Genomic DNA, 16,421 nt, shown 5'->3' with positions numbered 1-16,421 from the left:
TTTATTTGTTATTGTTGTGTGACCGCGAACAGGGTTTAAGCACGTGGGAATACGGGAAAACTTCCTTTACACACTTCCAAAAAAAGAGTTCTATTAATGATGCGAATGAAAAAAAAATATCGTTCAACCTACCGATTTAGGATTGTGTGTGACGGATAAATAGATCGCATCCATTCGGAAGAGGATGGAAATCCAACTGTGTTACTTTAACGCGTTTAACATGCCGTTACGAGTCGTCCTTCGTGTGGGCATGAAGCCGTGACGCGTGTTTTAAACAAAGGCGTCACTGGCCAAACGCCAGCCCTCTTGCGCACTTTACAGCTCACGACAGTCACGTGTGTAAATTGGTTTCATATTCAATGTTATCCTCCCATATGGCTTTTACTTCGAAAACTCGCTAGCGGAAGTGTGTACGGCTACATAAAAGCTCATGTAGGGGGTTTGGAGTGTGGCGCTCACAGTGTCTTGTTCGACAAAACACAAGACGGCTTTTCTCCAATAAAGCCGCTTCAGATTTGTTTTTCCTCACACGAACACAAGAGTTGAAACCATTCTCTTGTTCGGGAGTTAAATTCCTTTTAATTTTTTTTTCTTCAGCTTGGTTTTCGGCTATTTTTTGTCGTTGCGCTGGGGCGGCTTCACACGACTTGTCCGAGTCGTTTTGTTTGTATGTTTGGAATATGGCTCAGCATGGAAATCCTGTAGCCAGTTCCCAGAAAGCACTCATGCTGGAGTTGAAAAGTCTCCAGGACGAGCCGGTGGAGGGCTTCAAAACAACTCTGGTCAACGAGTCGGACATGTACAACTGGGAAGTGGCGATCTTCGGTCCGCCGAACACACACTACGAGGGCGGTTATTTTAAGGTGAGTGGCTAACTTTAGCTAGCACCACAGCTACTGTTGTTCTTTTGCCACTTTCTAAATGCTACTACTGTTCTTTTGCAAGTTTCTAAATGATCTTTTCTTTTCTTTACTGACCTTTAAGACGGCTAACGTGTACGTCGTCTCTTTGACCATGACTTGAGGTTCTTCGAGATACGAGTTCAATTTGGTCTGTGACCGCGTACCTCAAATCATCTTTACCAATAGTGCACCACGTCATCGTACGTCATCAACCACCATTTTGGGGGCTACGGCGAGTTGTAAGCAGAGGCATACAATGAAGGCTGACCAATTGTCATAAGTCTTTGCGAGTCCAAAACATGTTAAATAGCAACCCCAAAAAAAAAAAACCGCTGGTGGGAACTTACAAGGACAAACTAGACCGCGAAGCCATAGAACGATACCTTGCGTAAATACACATTCTGAAATTTTGGGTCGCTACAAAATTGGATGTAGTGGAGCTGTGACCCAATATTACGTGGTCACGGACCAACTGCCTCCTTTATGTGCACCAGATATAAAGTATTTGTACAAGATATTACTCAAAAGAGATTAGTTATGCACGGGGTAAATAGACGCTATGGCGCTTGACTGCTTGTGTCGTGGACCTGACCAACTAAAAGGATTGCATGTGATAACATAATTCCCAGAGATGGGCACTTTACCCCTTTTTTTGCCAATCCGTCCTCTTGGGCACCCTTTCGTCCTCATCCGTCCGTCCTTAAAATATTCGTCCTCCGACCCCGTTCGCCCTACTATTGCGTTTTATTGCCAAATTTTCCATTATAACGTAATGTGTTTTCAATTTTTATCATTAAAAAAAAACCAAGTATTTCAAAATAACACGGTTATTTTAGGAGGAAACCAAAGACTTCCATCGGCGCTGCAGTGTGGAATTTTTTGGAATGTTGAAAATCATTCCCAAATTGAATTGAAAGAGCTGCAAATTTCGACTGGGAATGATGTGACTGTTATGTTGAATGTGTCATTAGGAATTAATATTGAGTGGGTTTTTTTTCTGGGGGGGTGAAAATGGTCGGAAAAGTAATATTGGTGTTTTTTCAAGCTCAGCTTCATTTTACTGAAGAGATTGAATGTCTCAATCTTCTTTCATCCTGCATTTTATGCCTACAGAAAGTAAATACTATAAGTACGGAGTATTTTAAAGGGTATTTCTATATGGCGGATTTTACTTACTGTGGGGGTTGTCTGTAATGTAACCCCGTCAACGACGGGAGGTTTTAATACTGTATTAACGCTTGAGCCATACCGATTCCCAGCAACTTCGATTGGAGCATTTTGCACCCAGTCATCGCCACAGCCTGCCGAGTTCCATGAGCACGCCTCTGCGCAATCCTGCACGCCTGCAAAATCCTCCGTGTGGCCGTGACTCATTTTGCACCGGGTTTCCATCCAACCTGTTTGCCCGTTTTCTTCTCTTGAGGGCAAACAACAGAACATAACGCCCTCGATTGAACGAGTGCGCCCGTTTGTGATGGCCTTGAGTTTGGAAGACTGGTCAAATCGGTTACATATCGACTACTGGTTTTATGAATCGATATCGGACTATGAAAAGAAAAATCCATTCAAATTTTTTTTTTTTTTTTTTTTTTTCCCTAACCCAACTCTGCTTCGTGAGCTGCAGCTGTTTGTCGCTGAGGACTATGTGCTCGTATCGCAGCTTTGCACTCAGGTTCCATCGATAGCTTTGAATGCAGGAAGCGGTCTCATTGCCTTGTCCTTGTCCAACTACTAAGAAACACAATTCAAACCAGTCGTGTTCCCTTAACTTTTTTTTTTCTTCCAGCGTTAATAAGACAGGGGGCCCCGTTGGGTATGGATGTGATTATATCCTGTGTGTGAAAAAGAGAGGGAGACAGGAGGTAAAGAATGAAGTGATTTATTCTCTTTTAGGGTCTTTGCATTGACCTGGTTTACTTTTTTTTCTGCCAAGTGGGTGTGTTCACGGCACTTTTTAAATTAGGCCGCCGCCATCAAAAGTCTTTCAAGTGCGTGTGTACTTCTGCCGGTTTATAGAAAAAAAACATAACATTGACTTTGTAATTGTTAAAACTTACAATCTATGATTGTAATTAAAAGAGGTTGTAGCCTTTAAAAAGGTCAGAGAAAGCGCCCGTCTAAATCAAAATAAAGATTTAAATAATCCCGCTGAGGAATTTTATGCACTGGAGTCTTGCTGCAAAGCAAAACACATGCACAATCAATCCCTCGATGTTTGCTGAACTCAAGTCTTGTTGTAAGTTGAGGTCTCACAGGAAACCGCAAATTCATGAGGTCGGTTTATAATTCCAACTTGGATCTGTTAATGCACTGGCGCTACATTGTGCGCACCGCAAGGCCCCAAGTAAGATTCCAAAATTCTCATTTTGCACCATAGGGTTTTTACTTTAGCCCTTCCCACTCCTGCCTGGGAGCATGTTGATGATGCCGTCACTTGACCCTATTTTGACGGACCGTTGCGTCCTTGGGACGGAATGCCCATCTCTGCTAATAAGCACTAGCGTTGAGGAAAAAAAAAAACAAAAAAACATTTCTTTTATGCTTCATTATATGACAGTCAATTAATGTCTAAGTGGATTTGCATCGCATGTCTTAATGCCCAGTTTGATTTCTCACAGGCCCTGCTCAAGTTTCCGGTGGACTACCCGTACTCTCCGCCTTCTTTCCGCTTCCTCACCAAAATGTGGCATCCGAACATTTATGAGGTAGCTCTGTTCATCTGGGTTCTGTCGCTCCGTCTGAATGCTACATAAGCATTTGTCTTCTTCACCACGTCCACGGGCTAGAACGGAGAAGTGTGTATTTCGATCCTGCACCCGCCGGTGGATGACCCCCATAGCGGCGAGCTGCCGTCCGAGCGGTGGAACCCCACGCAGAATGTCAGGTAAGACCAGTTTGCCACCCCCCCCCCCGGCCGGGTCAGGTGATGCGCCACGGTGGCATCACTGAAGTGAAACAGTAGGTAATTATCAAATTGAAAAGTGATACTGGATTGACATAATCCATAAAAAGGCTCAGTGGTTTTTTTTTTTTTTTTTTTTTTTTTTTTTTTTTTTTTTTTTACCCTTTGCTGATTATTATAAAGCAGCGGGGGAATTGTGGTCAAATTCGTCAGCTATTATCGGCACATGATTTCGGGGCTCGAGGTCTTTCAAGCCGCGCCTCGCGAGCCGTCGCTCACTCTCGGTGCCTTTTGGTTTTACCTTCATCCTTGGCTTCTGATTTGGCTCGCCGCTCAGGACCATCCTGCTCAGCGTCATCTCGCTGCTCAACGAGCCCAACACCTTCTCCCCGGCCAACGTGGACGCCTCCGTCATGTACCGCAGGTGGAGGGAGAGCAAGGGTGACGACCAGGAGTACATTGAAATCATCAGGTACCGCAGTGGAAATCGAGTTCGGCGGGTCTAACGTAACAGTCCTGTTCCTGGACCTTGGTCCACCTCGGATTTAAAAAAAAAAAAAAAAATGTAGGACTAGCAGAACAATTAAATGCTCTTCCGCTAGATGTCAGAATATCCAATTAACCTGTGTACAATATTTTATATAGCACATTTCATAACAGCTGCAGCTGTTACAAAGCACTTTACATCAACAAAATAACAATAATATAACGACAAAGACGGTGAAAGCAATAAATTACCGTATTTTCCGGACTAGAAACCGCACTTTTATATAAGCCGCACCCACTCTATTAAAAAAAAAAAAAAAAAAAAAAAAAAAAACAATTGTGGAATAAGTGTTATTATCCACTCGTTTTGACGGCGGCCATTTTGTCTTCTGTCGACTAAAAATGACATCACAACAATGACCACTCACGACTGACCTGTTCTCTGAATCTGAGCCGCGATTGGTTGTTGTGAGCAGTTGTGATGTCATTTTCAGTCGACAGAAGACAAAATGGCCGCCCCCAGAGATGGCTAAAAACTAGTCCATTTTGCTGCTTAACTTCTATCCCACAACCGCAAAATTAATCAGAATGCCGTGTTTCAACTAGCGGGTCTGCTGGGAACATTGTTGAAGAAAAAAAGTTTGGTTTGACTTTGCTTTAAAACAGAACAGAACCAAGAGAAAATAAACAGTACATCCTGTTGAACTCCTCCACCTGAATAGAATAGCCACACCTTTTTTATAAGCCGCGTGGTTCAAAACCTAGGAAAAAAGTAGCGGCTTATACGGAAAATACAGTAAACAAATAATTATATACAGTAGATGCCGGAAAACAGCCGAAAAGTGTCAGTCTAACATCGGGTCAAAAGCCAAAGAACAGAAATTCAAAAGAGTTTTAAAAATGGACCGTGAGGGGGCTTGCCAAACATTTAAGCCTCTTTCGTGTCCCGTGCATGATTAGAGTATTGCCGCTTAAGGTTTTGATGCTGTGACCGTCATGTTTGGAAATGTTACCGTGCGTAGTGAAACTTTTGATTGCAGCACCCGTCATAAAAAATGGCTCGGACTTCAATTTCTTCGCAGGAAGCAGGTGCAGGCCACCAAAAGCGAGGCGGACCTCGACGGCGTCAAGGTTCCCGTCACACTGGAGGATTACTGCATCCGCACCAAAGTGCCGCCCACGGACGACGGCTCCAACCTGCTGTACAACTTCGATGACGACAACGACAACTTCGATGACGACGAATTCGGCGAAGGCTGCGCCGACAGCTGCAGGGATATTTGCTCTGACTCATGTGACAGCGGGAACGAATTCCAGCTGTACTGACGTCATTCAACCCCGGCCTCGTCCCTTTTGATTTTGTTGGTGGTGCGTCAACTGACTTTTTTTTTTTTTTTTTCCCCCCCTCCCCTTTCTCAAATACCACATCATCATCAGGGGAAGTACAAGGCCCGATGGCATTGAGCCAACTGTGCAATTGAGTGTCGAAGCCTTGCCATTTTTTGGGGGTGAAATATCTCCCTTGTTCCTTCCACAAAATGGAAGCCGCCGTTCGTGTCCTCCTTGGAAGTCACTCGGATTGTATAGCAAACGTCTGTCTGATGCTTTCGTGGCACATTCTTCCGTGACTGTTATTTTCTAGTATCCTTTTTCTAAACTTGCAAGTTTTTCCCCCAAGCTTACTAAAAAAAAAAAAAAATACACACATTGCTTTGATGAGCATTTGGGCACCGCCCCTTAGTATGGTGTAAGAATAATAATGCATTTTATTATTCATGTGTTTGATTTTTATCATTAGGCCAACTTGCTTGGTGTGCTTTGCTTTCACAACGTGTGTGTTAATTGCTCACACACACACACACACACACACATAGACAAAATAAGTTCGTAGTGTTCCAGCTGCTTTCGCTCCCCTAGCCCTTAGCGCTGGAGCACCTTTGTTATCAGGGACACCGAAGAAAAATAAAAAAGGGGGCGCAGGAGCCGGGCAGAGGGTTTTAGGAACTGTAATCGTACACTTCCCTGCGCTCTCCTTGCAAGTAATAAGACAATATTGTAGAGTGGCTTCTCTCATTGTGTGCATTGTTTATGAATGTCTCACTTGGTGTGAACCTGACATATGGGAACCACTGTTGCTTAGGTTTTCTTTTCTTTTTTTGGGGGGGTGGGGGGGAATTTTCCTGTTTCAGTGTTCAATGTTTTCATTTCCGGGATGGTGTTTGGACTTCTCTTTTTTTTTTTTTTTTTTTCCCCTCCCCTGCATCGATGCCATTGAGCCGATTGTTTGAGCACAAACGCCAGAGATCCATTACACGATCTTGAACAAAAATAGTTTGACACTGTCCAAGATATTGAATGTGTTTTTTTTTTAAATCACCTAAACAAGCTGCAATTTTATTCAAAATACTTGGAACACCTCAGGAAAAAAAGACAAAACATCCCTCTGGCTGACTTTCGGACTTCCTGGACTGTTTACAATCTACCTTGATATGCACGTGGATAGTTTTGATGATCACTTGATTTGTTAGGTTTTTTTCCTTATGGTTTGTATTTGTATATTTAAAAGAATGTAATAAAGATCTTTATTAGATTCCAGCTATTGTTTGAAGGAGTGGCTGTCAGAAGAAGGTAAGATTCATGTTTTTTCAGGTATTGAGTGGACTCCATGAGCAAGAAGTGATCCACTCAGTTTTACAGTATATCCATGTCACACTGTTAACAGCATGATGACGAGTTTAAACCGCCTTTGCCTGAAAGACACGTAAAATTATTTTGTGGAAATTGAGCTTTTACTACAGGGTTTTGTGAAAACGGAGTCTGGAGACCTGAAACGATGCTCTCGCTTGAACACGTGAAGTGTATGACCTGATCCTGCCGCAAGGGGGCAACATCAGCTCGTGTTGTGGGTTCTCTGAAGTCTTATTGGAAACTGATGCTATTTCTCGCCTTTACGTTGGAATGACTGGTTGAGTGTTCTGCAATCATCTGCACTGGCAGGTACGTAGATCTTGCGTTTGTCCTTATAAACTTGGTAATGCCCTTTTTCTTGGGGTCAGATTTTATCCACGTTAGACCCTCCAACAGACAATGAGTAGTAGTGAATTAGACAAAAGCTACGTTCACATATGGCACCGGTTTTATGATTTCATATTTTTATTTACTCTCAATTGTTATGCGAAAAATCAACCTTAAGTACAGGTCGGTTGAATTTGAATTTCAGTTGATTTCATCTTCAGTTATTGATAGTTTTCAAACTTTTATTTACAATTAAAACTTGATGTGCAATACACTTTAATTGAATCATCAAAGCAGTTTTGTTCTAGTTTTATATACTCGTTACAGGATTGTGAAAACAAAAATACGGTGACCTAATATATTTTTACACAATTTTTTGCGGGTAATTTTTTGCAAATGTATGGATGAACATTCTTAAACATGCATTTATCATTGTATAATACAAGAATTCAGTGATTCGCAATTGTGGTATTAATACTACAAATGGAAAGCACAACTTTTTTTGCTGGCGAAGTTATGACATTTTCTTTCAAAAATAAAATGTACCCTAAATGTTTTTTTTAATACTTTAATTTTCAATTTAAACCCATATGATTACTTTTTTGTCATGAAACATTTCTTTTTAAATAATTTTCTTGGGGAAAAAACCCCACGAGTTTTTTTCTTTAAAAAAATCTTGTAAGATTGACCTTTTTATTTATTTTATTTTTTTAATCTGACATCTTGAGAACGTCTGTTTTTTTGAATAATTTGGTTTTCGAAAAAAAAAAAAAAGTGTGTAATTGCCTATAAATGCCACAAGATGGCGGGAAAGAACTTTTTTTTTTGCTTACACCGACCGGGCTGACTAAATGCAACTCCTTCCGTCAGTTCAATATAGTTTCTTTCCACAAGATGGCGCCATAGGCATATTTTTAGATTAGACATGGCTTTTGCCTGAGCACAATTTAAAAAAAATATTTACTTATTGGAAACTGGGCAAGTGACGTGGAAAGGAGAGAGCTGCGGCCATAGATTTAAGCCCAAGGCTGGACAGAAAGTACACGCACTCGCGGGTAAAGCTTTCTCAACGTCGCAGGATCCATTGATACAGAGCTAGCTAGTGGAGGCCCGAGACCTTTGCTCACGTGTTGTCACTTGTTGCGCAATTGATTAACGGCCCCTTTGTCGTTTCACAGGTGGCGCTGAACAAATCATTTCCTGCAGGCGCGGTGTCCAAGTCAGGAGGTTTCCCCCTATTTATTAGCCACCCGCGGATGTAAGTGTTGCCATAGCAAAGTCTCCAGGGAAGCGGCACTTTAAACCTGAGGACGGACAAGGCGAGACGCTGGAGAGAGGAAGAGGAGGGGGGAGGGGAGGGGGGTAGTTACTCAAATTGAAATTAGACAGCAGGTGCAATGAATCCGCTTGATAGCATCTAAGAAGATTTCAATGCAACAGCTGCAGTTGCTCTGTTTTCAGTATTTGCGTATACACTGCCAAAACGCTCTCTCAAACACTGGTCCAATTCTCTCTCACTACTGAAATGCTCTCGTACAAACTACAACAAACGGTCCTGGCACACTACTAAAACGCTCTTCTCACACAGCTACTAAAATTCTCTCACATACACGACTGGAATGCTCTTGCGCGAACTACAACAAGCTCTCGCACACTACTGGATCGATCTTGGCACACTGCAAAAATTCTCTCGCTCACACGAGTGAGCTGCTTACTGAAACACTCGCGGTACCGAACTGCTCTCAGTGTGTGCGTGTGTGTGTGTGTGTGTGTGTGTGTGTGTGTCACACAAACAGACATGGCTCAAGCTGATTGGTCACTCCGACTGTAGTGTTGCATATAAAGCTCGCACCCGGAGCTCCGCAGCAGTGAGAAGTGCACATTCTCATACGACAGAGGAACACCTGTGGCTGGCTGCGAGAAGCGAGACGTGCCGGACCGAAAAGCATCTCTTATCTTTTTTTTTTTTTTTTTTTTTTTTTTGGGGAATTCATCCCCTCTCAACACTGTGAGTATATAAGCGCTGTCTCTCTCCTTTTTTTTTTCTGCAGCAACAAGCTACGATTTTACTTAGTCTGCGCACACTTAGAATATGTTTAATTTGGACAAACTTGACTTGGACTGCTTTTGAAACCCTGGAGATACTTTTAGTGTCCACCGAAGTCGTTTCTCAGAGGTGTGACGTACTCAAAAGCTCATAGAGACCAGAACATTAGGTACACCTGCACTACCTAATGACATCAACGTGCAAAAACATTTTTTTAGGTGTTGATTTAATAAATATGTATGTAACGGTTGTCAAATAAGGCCCCCCCCCCAAAAAAAAAAATATATAAAAATATATTTTAAAATGTGGAATGATTTATTTAATACAACAAAAGCGTAATTGGTAGTATTGGTTTTGTTAAATAACAACACATACATACACAGCATACGTAGTAATGCATTTTTAAAAATGTATTTTATTTTTAAATAAGCACAATTTAAAGTATTGCAATGGTTGACATTGGGTTTATTAGTGTAATTATCAGTGAATAAAATGAGCAAAGTATTTGCAACAGCTCTCACTAGTTTAAACTTGAAATGTTCGTTATATACACTTTTGACAACTTGGCGCAATGGAAAAAAGAATGCACACAAAATAGTTTTCAACTCATAGTCCAATTTATAGTGCGCATACTGAGAGGAGGACCAAAAACATGTTCGAGGAACGACAAAGAACACTTTCCCAGCTTGGCTAAAGCTGTGAAGAGAAAGACGCTAAATTTCCTAATGATAAAAACAGAAAAAAAGTCAATATTTTCTGATAGGGGATAGTTTGCTTCCCGGGATTTCTTGCATCATTGTTATGCTCCCTGGTTCTTTCCACTTTAAAAGCCCGAAAAAAAAAATCAATCAACCAAGATGACTTTGCCGCGCTTGCTGTGTCTTTTTCACGTCACGTCCTCAAGGCAGTAGGCATCCTTGTTTGAATGTGTAACGATGAAAAAGTATAGCTATTCGATGTCAACCGTAAGGAGTAAAAGCAAAAGTCGTCAGAGAGTGCGCGATCCTCACTTGTCACCGATATTGTCATCTAACACTTCTAAAAGTGATTTGTTGATTTAAAAAAAAAAAGCCGCAAGCTGATAACTGGGAAAACAAAACGGCTGTTATTTTTGTCTGCGCTCTCAGCGGACTCGTGATTTACACCCCCTGGCTCCCCCGTGTGTGTTATCAGCCGCAGCTCCGCCTGACTGCACCGCCGCCCTCTCGCCCACGCCGCCCGCCATCCAGGGGGCGGGGCACCATGTGGGTTCTGGATAAGATCCGCGGCTCGGTGGAGACGGGCGTGCTGCGGCACGGGGACAGCGGCGACAAGAAAGGCGCGGCGCCGCCCTACACCAACGTCCTCACGCCGGACAAGATCCCGGACTTCTTCATCCCGCCCAAGTTAGTCAGCTGCCCTCCCGAAGCCGAGGCGGCGAAGCCCAATGAGGGCCTTCAGCCGTCCACGTCGGAGCAAACCATCGGCGGCGGGAGGAAAATCAGCGGGCCCAAAAGCCCCCGTCTGGTGGCCAAGCTGGCGGGGGACACCAAGAACCTGCTCAAGGCGGCCAACCGCCACATCATTCAGATCGAGAGCGCCGACGACGGCGGGGACACCAACGCCGACCCTCAGTCGCGGACCGCCATGTCTCTCCCCTACGTCCCCAAAACCCAAACCTCTTACGGCTTCACCACCTTGAAGGAGAGCCCCCACACCCGCCGCAAGGAGTCGCTCTTCCATTGCGACATCAGCAGCCCAATGACCTCCCCCAACAGCCAGCGGAAGACCCCTGGCAAGGGCGACGGCGGCGGCGGCGGCGGCGGCGGCAACCACCTGAACCCGGCCGACTTCAACGCCTCCCACATGAACCCGTACCGCTACTTCAGCGGCGGCGAGAGCGACACCTGCTCCTCGGCCGAGTCGTCGCCCTTCAGCTCGCCGCTGCTGTCCCGCTCGGCCTCGCTGCTCAAGATCTTCACGCACGAGACGCAGGCCAAGGTGGTGAAGGCCAAGCGCTCCTTGGCCCGCCACAGCTCCCTCTCCACCGACGAGTGCAGCTCGGCCGAGCCCAGCCCCGGCGTCCAGCGCCGCCTGCGCATCCCGTCCTTCCACTGCGGCGGCGGCGGCGGCGGCGGCGGGCCGGCTCCGGAGCACGGCTCCCAGCGGGAGCACACGGTCAACCTACACAAGGGCGGCAGCGTCCGCATCAGCGCCCACTACGACGCCGGCACCTCCCGCCTGCGCGTGCGCGTCCTGGCGGCCGAGAGCCTCTACGACAAGCGCGTGGACATCAAGAGCATCAACTGCTGCGTGTCGCTCTACCTGAACCCCGGCAAGATGCAGAAGCAGCGCAGCAACATCATCAAGAACAGTCGCAACCCCGTCTTCAACGAGGACTTCTTCTTCGACGCCGTCGGCCCGCTGCAGGTCAACGACCTGTCGCTCAAGCTCAAGGTGGTCAACAAAGGCACCAGTCTCAAAAGGAACACTCTGCTGGGGGAGCGCGAGGTGCTGCTGAGCAAGCTGCTCTCGGGGGTGTAGACGCCCAAGAGCGACCAGAAACCAAGTCCACCAGTTCAACCGAGTTCTTGGCGCTGCTCCACAAAGCGTTATGTTAGGAGCAGGGGCGGAGACAGAACGTGGCTAATGGGTGGGCCCGGAAAAATTAGGGTGGGCCTGAATAGTTCTCGCACAATCTGAGCACAATCCTCCCGTCCCGGCACATCGTCTATTCAAATATGACAAAGTTCAGATCAGACAACCACAATTATGTCATTCTTAATATTCAATAAGATAAAAAAAAAAAACACACACATTCCAATATAATTTCATAATAATTTATATAATAAGTTTATATATATATATATATATATATATATATATATATGTTTTTTTTTCATGAATTTCACTGGGTGGGCAGTCCGTCAATCTGGGTGGGCCTGTGCACACCCATGGCTCCGCCCCTGGTTAGGTCACGTGACGTTTACGCCAGGCCGTACGCTTCATTCCAGGATGCTTTGGAATGGTTGAAACCTCCGTTTTGTCAATCAGGGCTTCTCAATCTTTTGGGGTCCATAGACGCCATACAAGGGGAAACTTTTACCCCTAAAAAAAAAAAAAAAAATTACCATGAACAACAGATTTCTGCCACTCTAAAAACAGTTGGGTTAAAAACAACAAAATTTGGGGTCAAAAATGGATCGATCCGCAAATTTGGGATCTTCAACTTTTTGAGTTGTTTTGTACAAAATAGCCCAATTTTGGGGGTTGTTTTGGACAAAAATACCATTTTTTGAGGGGTTGTAAGTTGTGTCAAATTGACCCAAGTAGTGGATCGGTCCATTTTGAACCCAAAATTGCGTTATTTTTAACCCAAGTGTTTTTTAGAGGTATTTGCGCTCCACAACGGAAACATTCCACAAAAATCAAATCAGTGATGTGGCGGGATCGTGGTAGATAAACCGTGGAAGAGCACTTTCGAGTGGTACCTAGACTTAGAAACAATATTTGTCTGTGACAAAGCTGAGTTCACTCAAAATTTTCCCCACCGAAATGAATCAAAATTTCATTGCCCCCCCCAGAAAAAAACACCACAAATGTATTTCTTACCTTTCAATAAAGAGTAACAGCACTGTACTAGTGCAGAAGGACACTCTGCAAGCTTCGATCCAGAGTCTGCCATCTGGTGGTAAGCGCTATTATTGCAACTTCAAACTGCTCATTTTCAACAATTTCAACATTATTTGTATTAAATAAATAACAATTTGGGGACCAATCAAGCGAAATTGTTGGTTGGAAAACATGGCTCGGTTCAAGCGTTCCTTATCAGTAGCATGTTCGGATATTTCCTGGTGCTCGAACCGCCTGTCGCCAATGTTACGTCACGTCAAGCCAACCAAATGAGCTCGCCTGGTATGAAGTAACCCTAATCCCCCCCTCCCCCCCCCTCCCCACTGCGCACATCACTACATGTGTCGCATGCTGTGATTCTGATTGTAATGTGACGACACCTCGGCCACAAGCGGCGTGCGGCCGTGCACAAAGACGCTTTTGTGGGCAACCGCCCCCCAACCCCACACCGACCCCCCCCCCCCTTCCCACACGCCCTTCCTCTGCTTTGACGTCCTGATGTGCAAATGATGCTTTGATCCTGTGGGAGGGGAACAAACGAGCAAAAAAATAGAACGACAATGCAAGTGCGGCGTGTTGCATGGCATGAACGCGTGCTCGGATAGTTGCGTGGAAACCCTAAAGCCTTACTGACTATGTACCGGACACTACATTAGGTACACCTGTAGCAACACCTGGCTAAGAAAATTCTAGTAAGAATGCCTTAGACTTTGACCAACCATTCACACTCCCTCTCTCCGACACACAGTTAGCTTGTCATAGTCTGCAAGACAAGCCTTCCATTTTTACAACCTTCCCCAAAGCCAAGAAAATTCACGGGCGATTGTTGTCACTTATAGACATTACTTGCCAGCAGTTCCTGCATCTCATTTAATGTGGCTGTAAACCTCTTCACACCCTGCCTGACTAATTTTCTGTCACCAGCCTACCATGTTCTGTGATGCGATTTTGATATTAGTCCCAGCTGACTTTGGATGAGAGGCGGGGTAAACCCTGGACCGGTCGCCTGTCCATCGCATGGCACATATAGACAAATGACACTTACTCACGTCAACCTATAGATGGGAGATCTATAGATTGACTTTATTTGGGAGATAAGCCTTCCGGTTTGTCATTTGTCGCCCAAATGTGAAGAATACAGCGGAGGTTGTTGTCACACACAGGACACGACAGGTATTTGCCAGCAATTCCTGCAGATCCATTGGTGATGCTTTTGGCGTTAACGTTCTTAAAGCCTCCCTCATCTGGTTGGTTAAGCACCGAGTAAAAGTGTGATCAAGACGGGCAGCAGTGTGCTACACAAAAACCTGAAAAAGAGTGATTCGAACCCTGAACCTCAGAAATATGAGGCAGACGTGCTAACAGCTGCGCCACCACGCTGTCCGTTGCCTAGCTAACACGAGTTCATTCTTGTCTGTTAAGGCGCAACGGTTGCTACTGCAGGTTTACCTAATGTTTTGGCCACTGAGTGTGTGTATGAACATGACATTCAGTCACAAGTTGCTCATTTTCGATGTGTGACGTTAGCATGTTTTTTGTTGTTGTTTTTTTTTAATTCCAACAATAAAATGTATAACGTTTTTCTCAGCCTGTGCACCGGCATGGCGATGTCCAGCGTTACATCCTGGCCTCACTCGCATGCGACCGCATCCTTAAGTGTTTTGGATTGCAAAAAAAAAAGAAAAAAAAAAAAAAAAAAGAAGAGGTCTCTCCTAAGCTTCAGTGGAACTTCTCTGCTCTGTATACATTATAAACTGCTGCTGTGACTCTGTCTTGCGTACAAAGGCCTCAAAGTCAAACGCGTCGGCAAGACAGAATGCGACTCAAGTAGTCTGCGGTGGCGTAGATGTCGGCTGCCGCGCGCTCTCATGTGTAGGTTTGCCGGCAATGTCGGGTTCACGCCAATTATGTGGTTTTGAAGTGGACTTCTGTTTGCCAAGTGATTGTAACTGTTGTCATGTAGCAAAGGAAGACGTCAGCAGTTTGACGAATAAAAAAAAAAAAACACTCGACCAACCTGAAGTGGATGTGTTGTCTTCGGTTTCTCTGAAAGCCACAATGCGTAATTAAAGACGCAAGCGGCGAGGATGGGGTCCTCGCACACCGTTTGTCAGAACTGGAAGATTGAAATTGGTATCGTTGTTGAAATGTTTTTTTCTTAATTCCTCTATTGCGTTATTTTTTCAATCTTCTCGAAAAAAAATGCAGCTTCGTTCTTATACTATTACTGTTATGTTCTCATTATACGACAACTGTTCTGATCATCTTACAACTAAAAATAAAAATATTTTTTGGGGGGTTCAATAACTTATTTCTTTTAATATTACAATTTTATTCTAGAAATGTGTTTTTTTTTTTTAATTGGAAAAGATTGACTTAATTCTAGAAATATTCCTGTTGGAGCCACTTTCTCTGAAAGCAGTTGTATTTTTGTGTAAATCACTTATTTTTGTTTGTGGGATGAAAGTAAATTGTTTTGTTATAGTTGAGTTAAATTAATGTAGAAGTTGGACCTTTGTTGTAGTTAAGTTCCATTCTTGAAGTCTTGAACTTTTTATGGTCATTTTTGTTTGGTATGCCCCTCAATGGCCAGATATGGCTACTGGATTTAGAGGTGTGCTCTCCTTTGTCAGGTCAAGGGTTAAAGGCAAGATGGCCGCCTTAATTCAGATGTGTGTGCGTGTGGACAAAGAGCTAGGCTAGCAAGCAGGCCTCGGTTAGATAATGTTTTTCAAGTTCAGCATTATCTGAAAGCATCATTTGGACATTTGGAAGCAACCACGACTTGACTCCCGACCTCCTCGCCTGAACAAACAAATCGTGAGTTTATGTATTGGAAGCCCTGCTGATACCTGTACATACCCTTGAAATTGATTGAAAAATGGCTCCAACAATTCCTTTTTTTAATCTGATAATTTTCCTTGAATAAATTGTGAGTTAGTTTCTTATTTTGCTACTTATTACTTATCCTAGTAAATCCGTTTTTTTCTTTAAAATTACGACTTAATTTTTCTCATACTAAAACGCAATATTTGAGCATTTCTGCTTATTTCAAAAACTGTGTACTTTTAATGTGGTGCTATTACAACTTTCCTCTCCCCCCAAAATGCATCATTATGCTTGCTATGGATTATGGTAAATTGTGACTTTATTCTTGTAATATTTGAACACAAACATATTTTTTAATGAGTTGAAGTCAAAGATTTAAAACGTTTCCCTGTGTACACAAAAGACCTGTTCCTCATAAATATTGTTTACAAATCTATCTAAATATATGTTCGTTAGCACTTCTCCTTAGCGGAGGCAGTCCGTCCCCCTCACATGTGTGACTGATCAAAAGACCGGATTTACATGGAGCCATGTATTAGAAATGATCCGAATGCCCAATCGGAATGAAAATGCTCCATATAAATAACCCAATCGGAATAAAAAGACCCAATCCGAATGGAATTTCATT

At 43.8% G+C, this 16,421-nt stretch overlaps 2 protein-coding genes across 4 annotated transcripts in view; both read left to right on the top strand.

The window, feature by feature from the left end:
* The first annotated feature begins 328 nt into the window (after positions 1 to 328).
* On the top strand, positions 329 to 6,885 carry LOC147139046 (ubiquitin-conjugating enzyme E2 R2-like). The gene is made up of 5 exons (XM_086046706.1): positions 329 to 863; positions 3,521 to 3,607; positions 3,689 to 3,786; positions 4,142 to 4,276; positions 5,373 to 6,885. Exons 1-5 carry the CDS (start codon positions 681 to 683, stop codon positions 5,614 to 5,616), a joined length of 747 nt encoding a protein of 248 aa, XP_085902832.1. The 5' UTR covers positions 329 to 680; the 3' UTR covers positions 5,617 to 6,885.
* A 329-nt stretch (positions 6,886 to 7,214) lies between these two features.
* The window catches only part of LOC147139045 (C2 calcium-dependent domain-containing protein 4C), a 43,317-nt gene continuing 34,110 nt past the window's right edge, over positions 7,215 to 16,421 (top strand). For 2 of the 3 annotated variants that reach the window (XM_086046812.1, XM_086046815.1), the window contains exons 1-2: positions 8,787 to 9,313; positions 10,526 to 15,784. In XM_086046812.1, the coding sequence (XP_085902938.1) occupies positions 10,595 to 11,875 (1,281 nt within the window). In that variant the 5' untranslated portion in view covers positions 8,787 to 9,313; positions 10,526 to 10,594 and the 3' untranslated portion in view covers positions 11,876 to 15,784. Of the gene's footprint in view, positions 7,288 to 8,786; positions 9,314 to 10,525; positions 15,785 to 16,421 lie in introns of those variants that run through there. The other variant, XM_086046814.1, reaches the window with a different exon arrangement.

Source organism: Filicampus tigris, chromosome 12 (genome assembly GCF_054856515.1).
Source record: "Filicampus tigris isolate MCC_2025a chromosome 12, RoL_Ftig_1.0, whole genome shotgun sequence".
In the NCBI taxonomy this organism is placed as follows: domain Eukaryota; kingdom Metazoa; phylum Chordata; class Actinopteri; order Syngnathiformes; family Syngnathidae; genus Filicampus; species Filicampus tigris.
Note: the sequence above shows the minus strand (reverse complement) of the source record. Positions and strands in the feature narration are given on the sequence as shown.

Excerpts from the sequence above, each read along its gene's own strand:
- LOC147139046 (XM_086046706.1), top strand. The coding sequence starts at position 681 with ATGGCTCAGCATGGAAATCCTGTAGCCAGTTCCCAGAAAGCACTCATG. Across the intron at positions 864-3,520 it reads ACGAGGGCGGTTATTTTAAG|GCCCTGCTCAAGTTTCCGGT; the intron begins GTGAGTGGCTAA and ends GATTTCTCACAG. Across the intron at positions 4,277-5,372 it reads GAGTACATTGAAATCATCAG|GAAGCAGGTGCAGGCCACCA; the intron begins GTACCGCAGTGG and ends ATTTCTTCGCAG.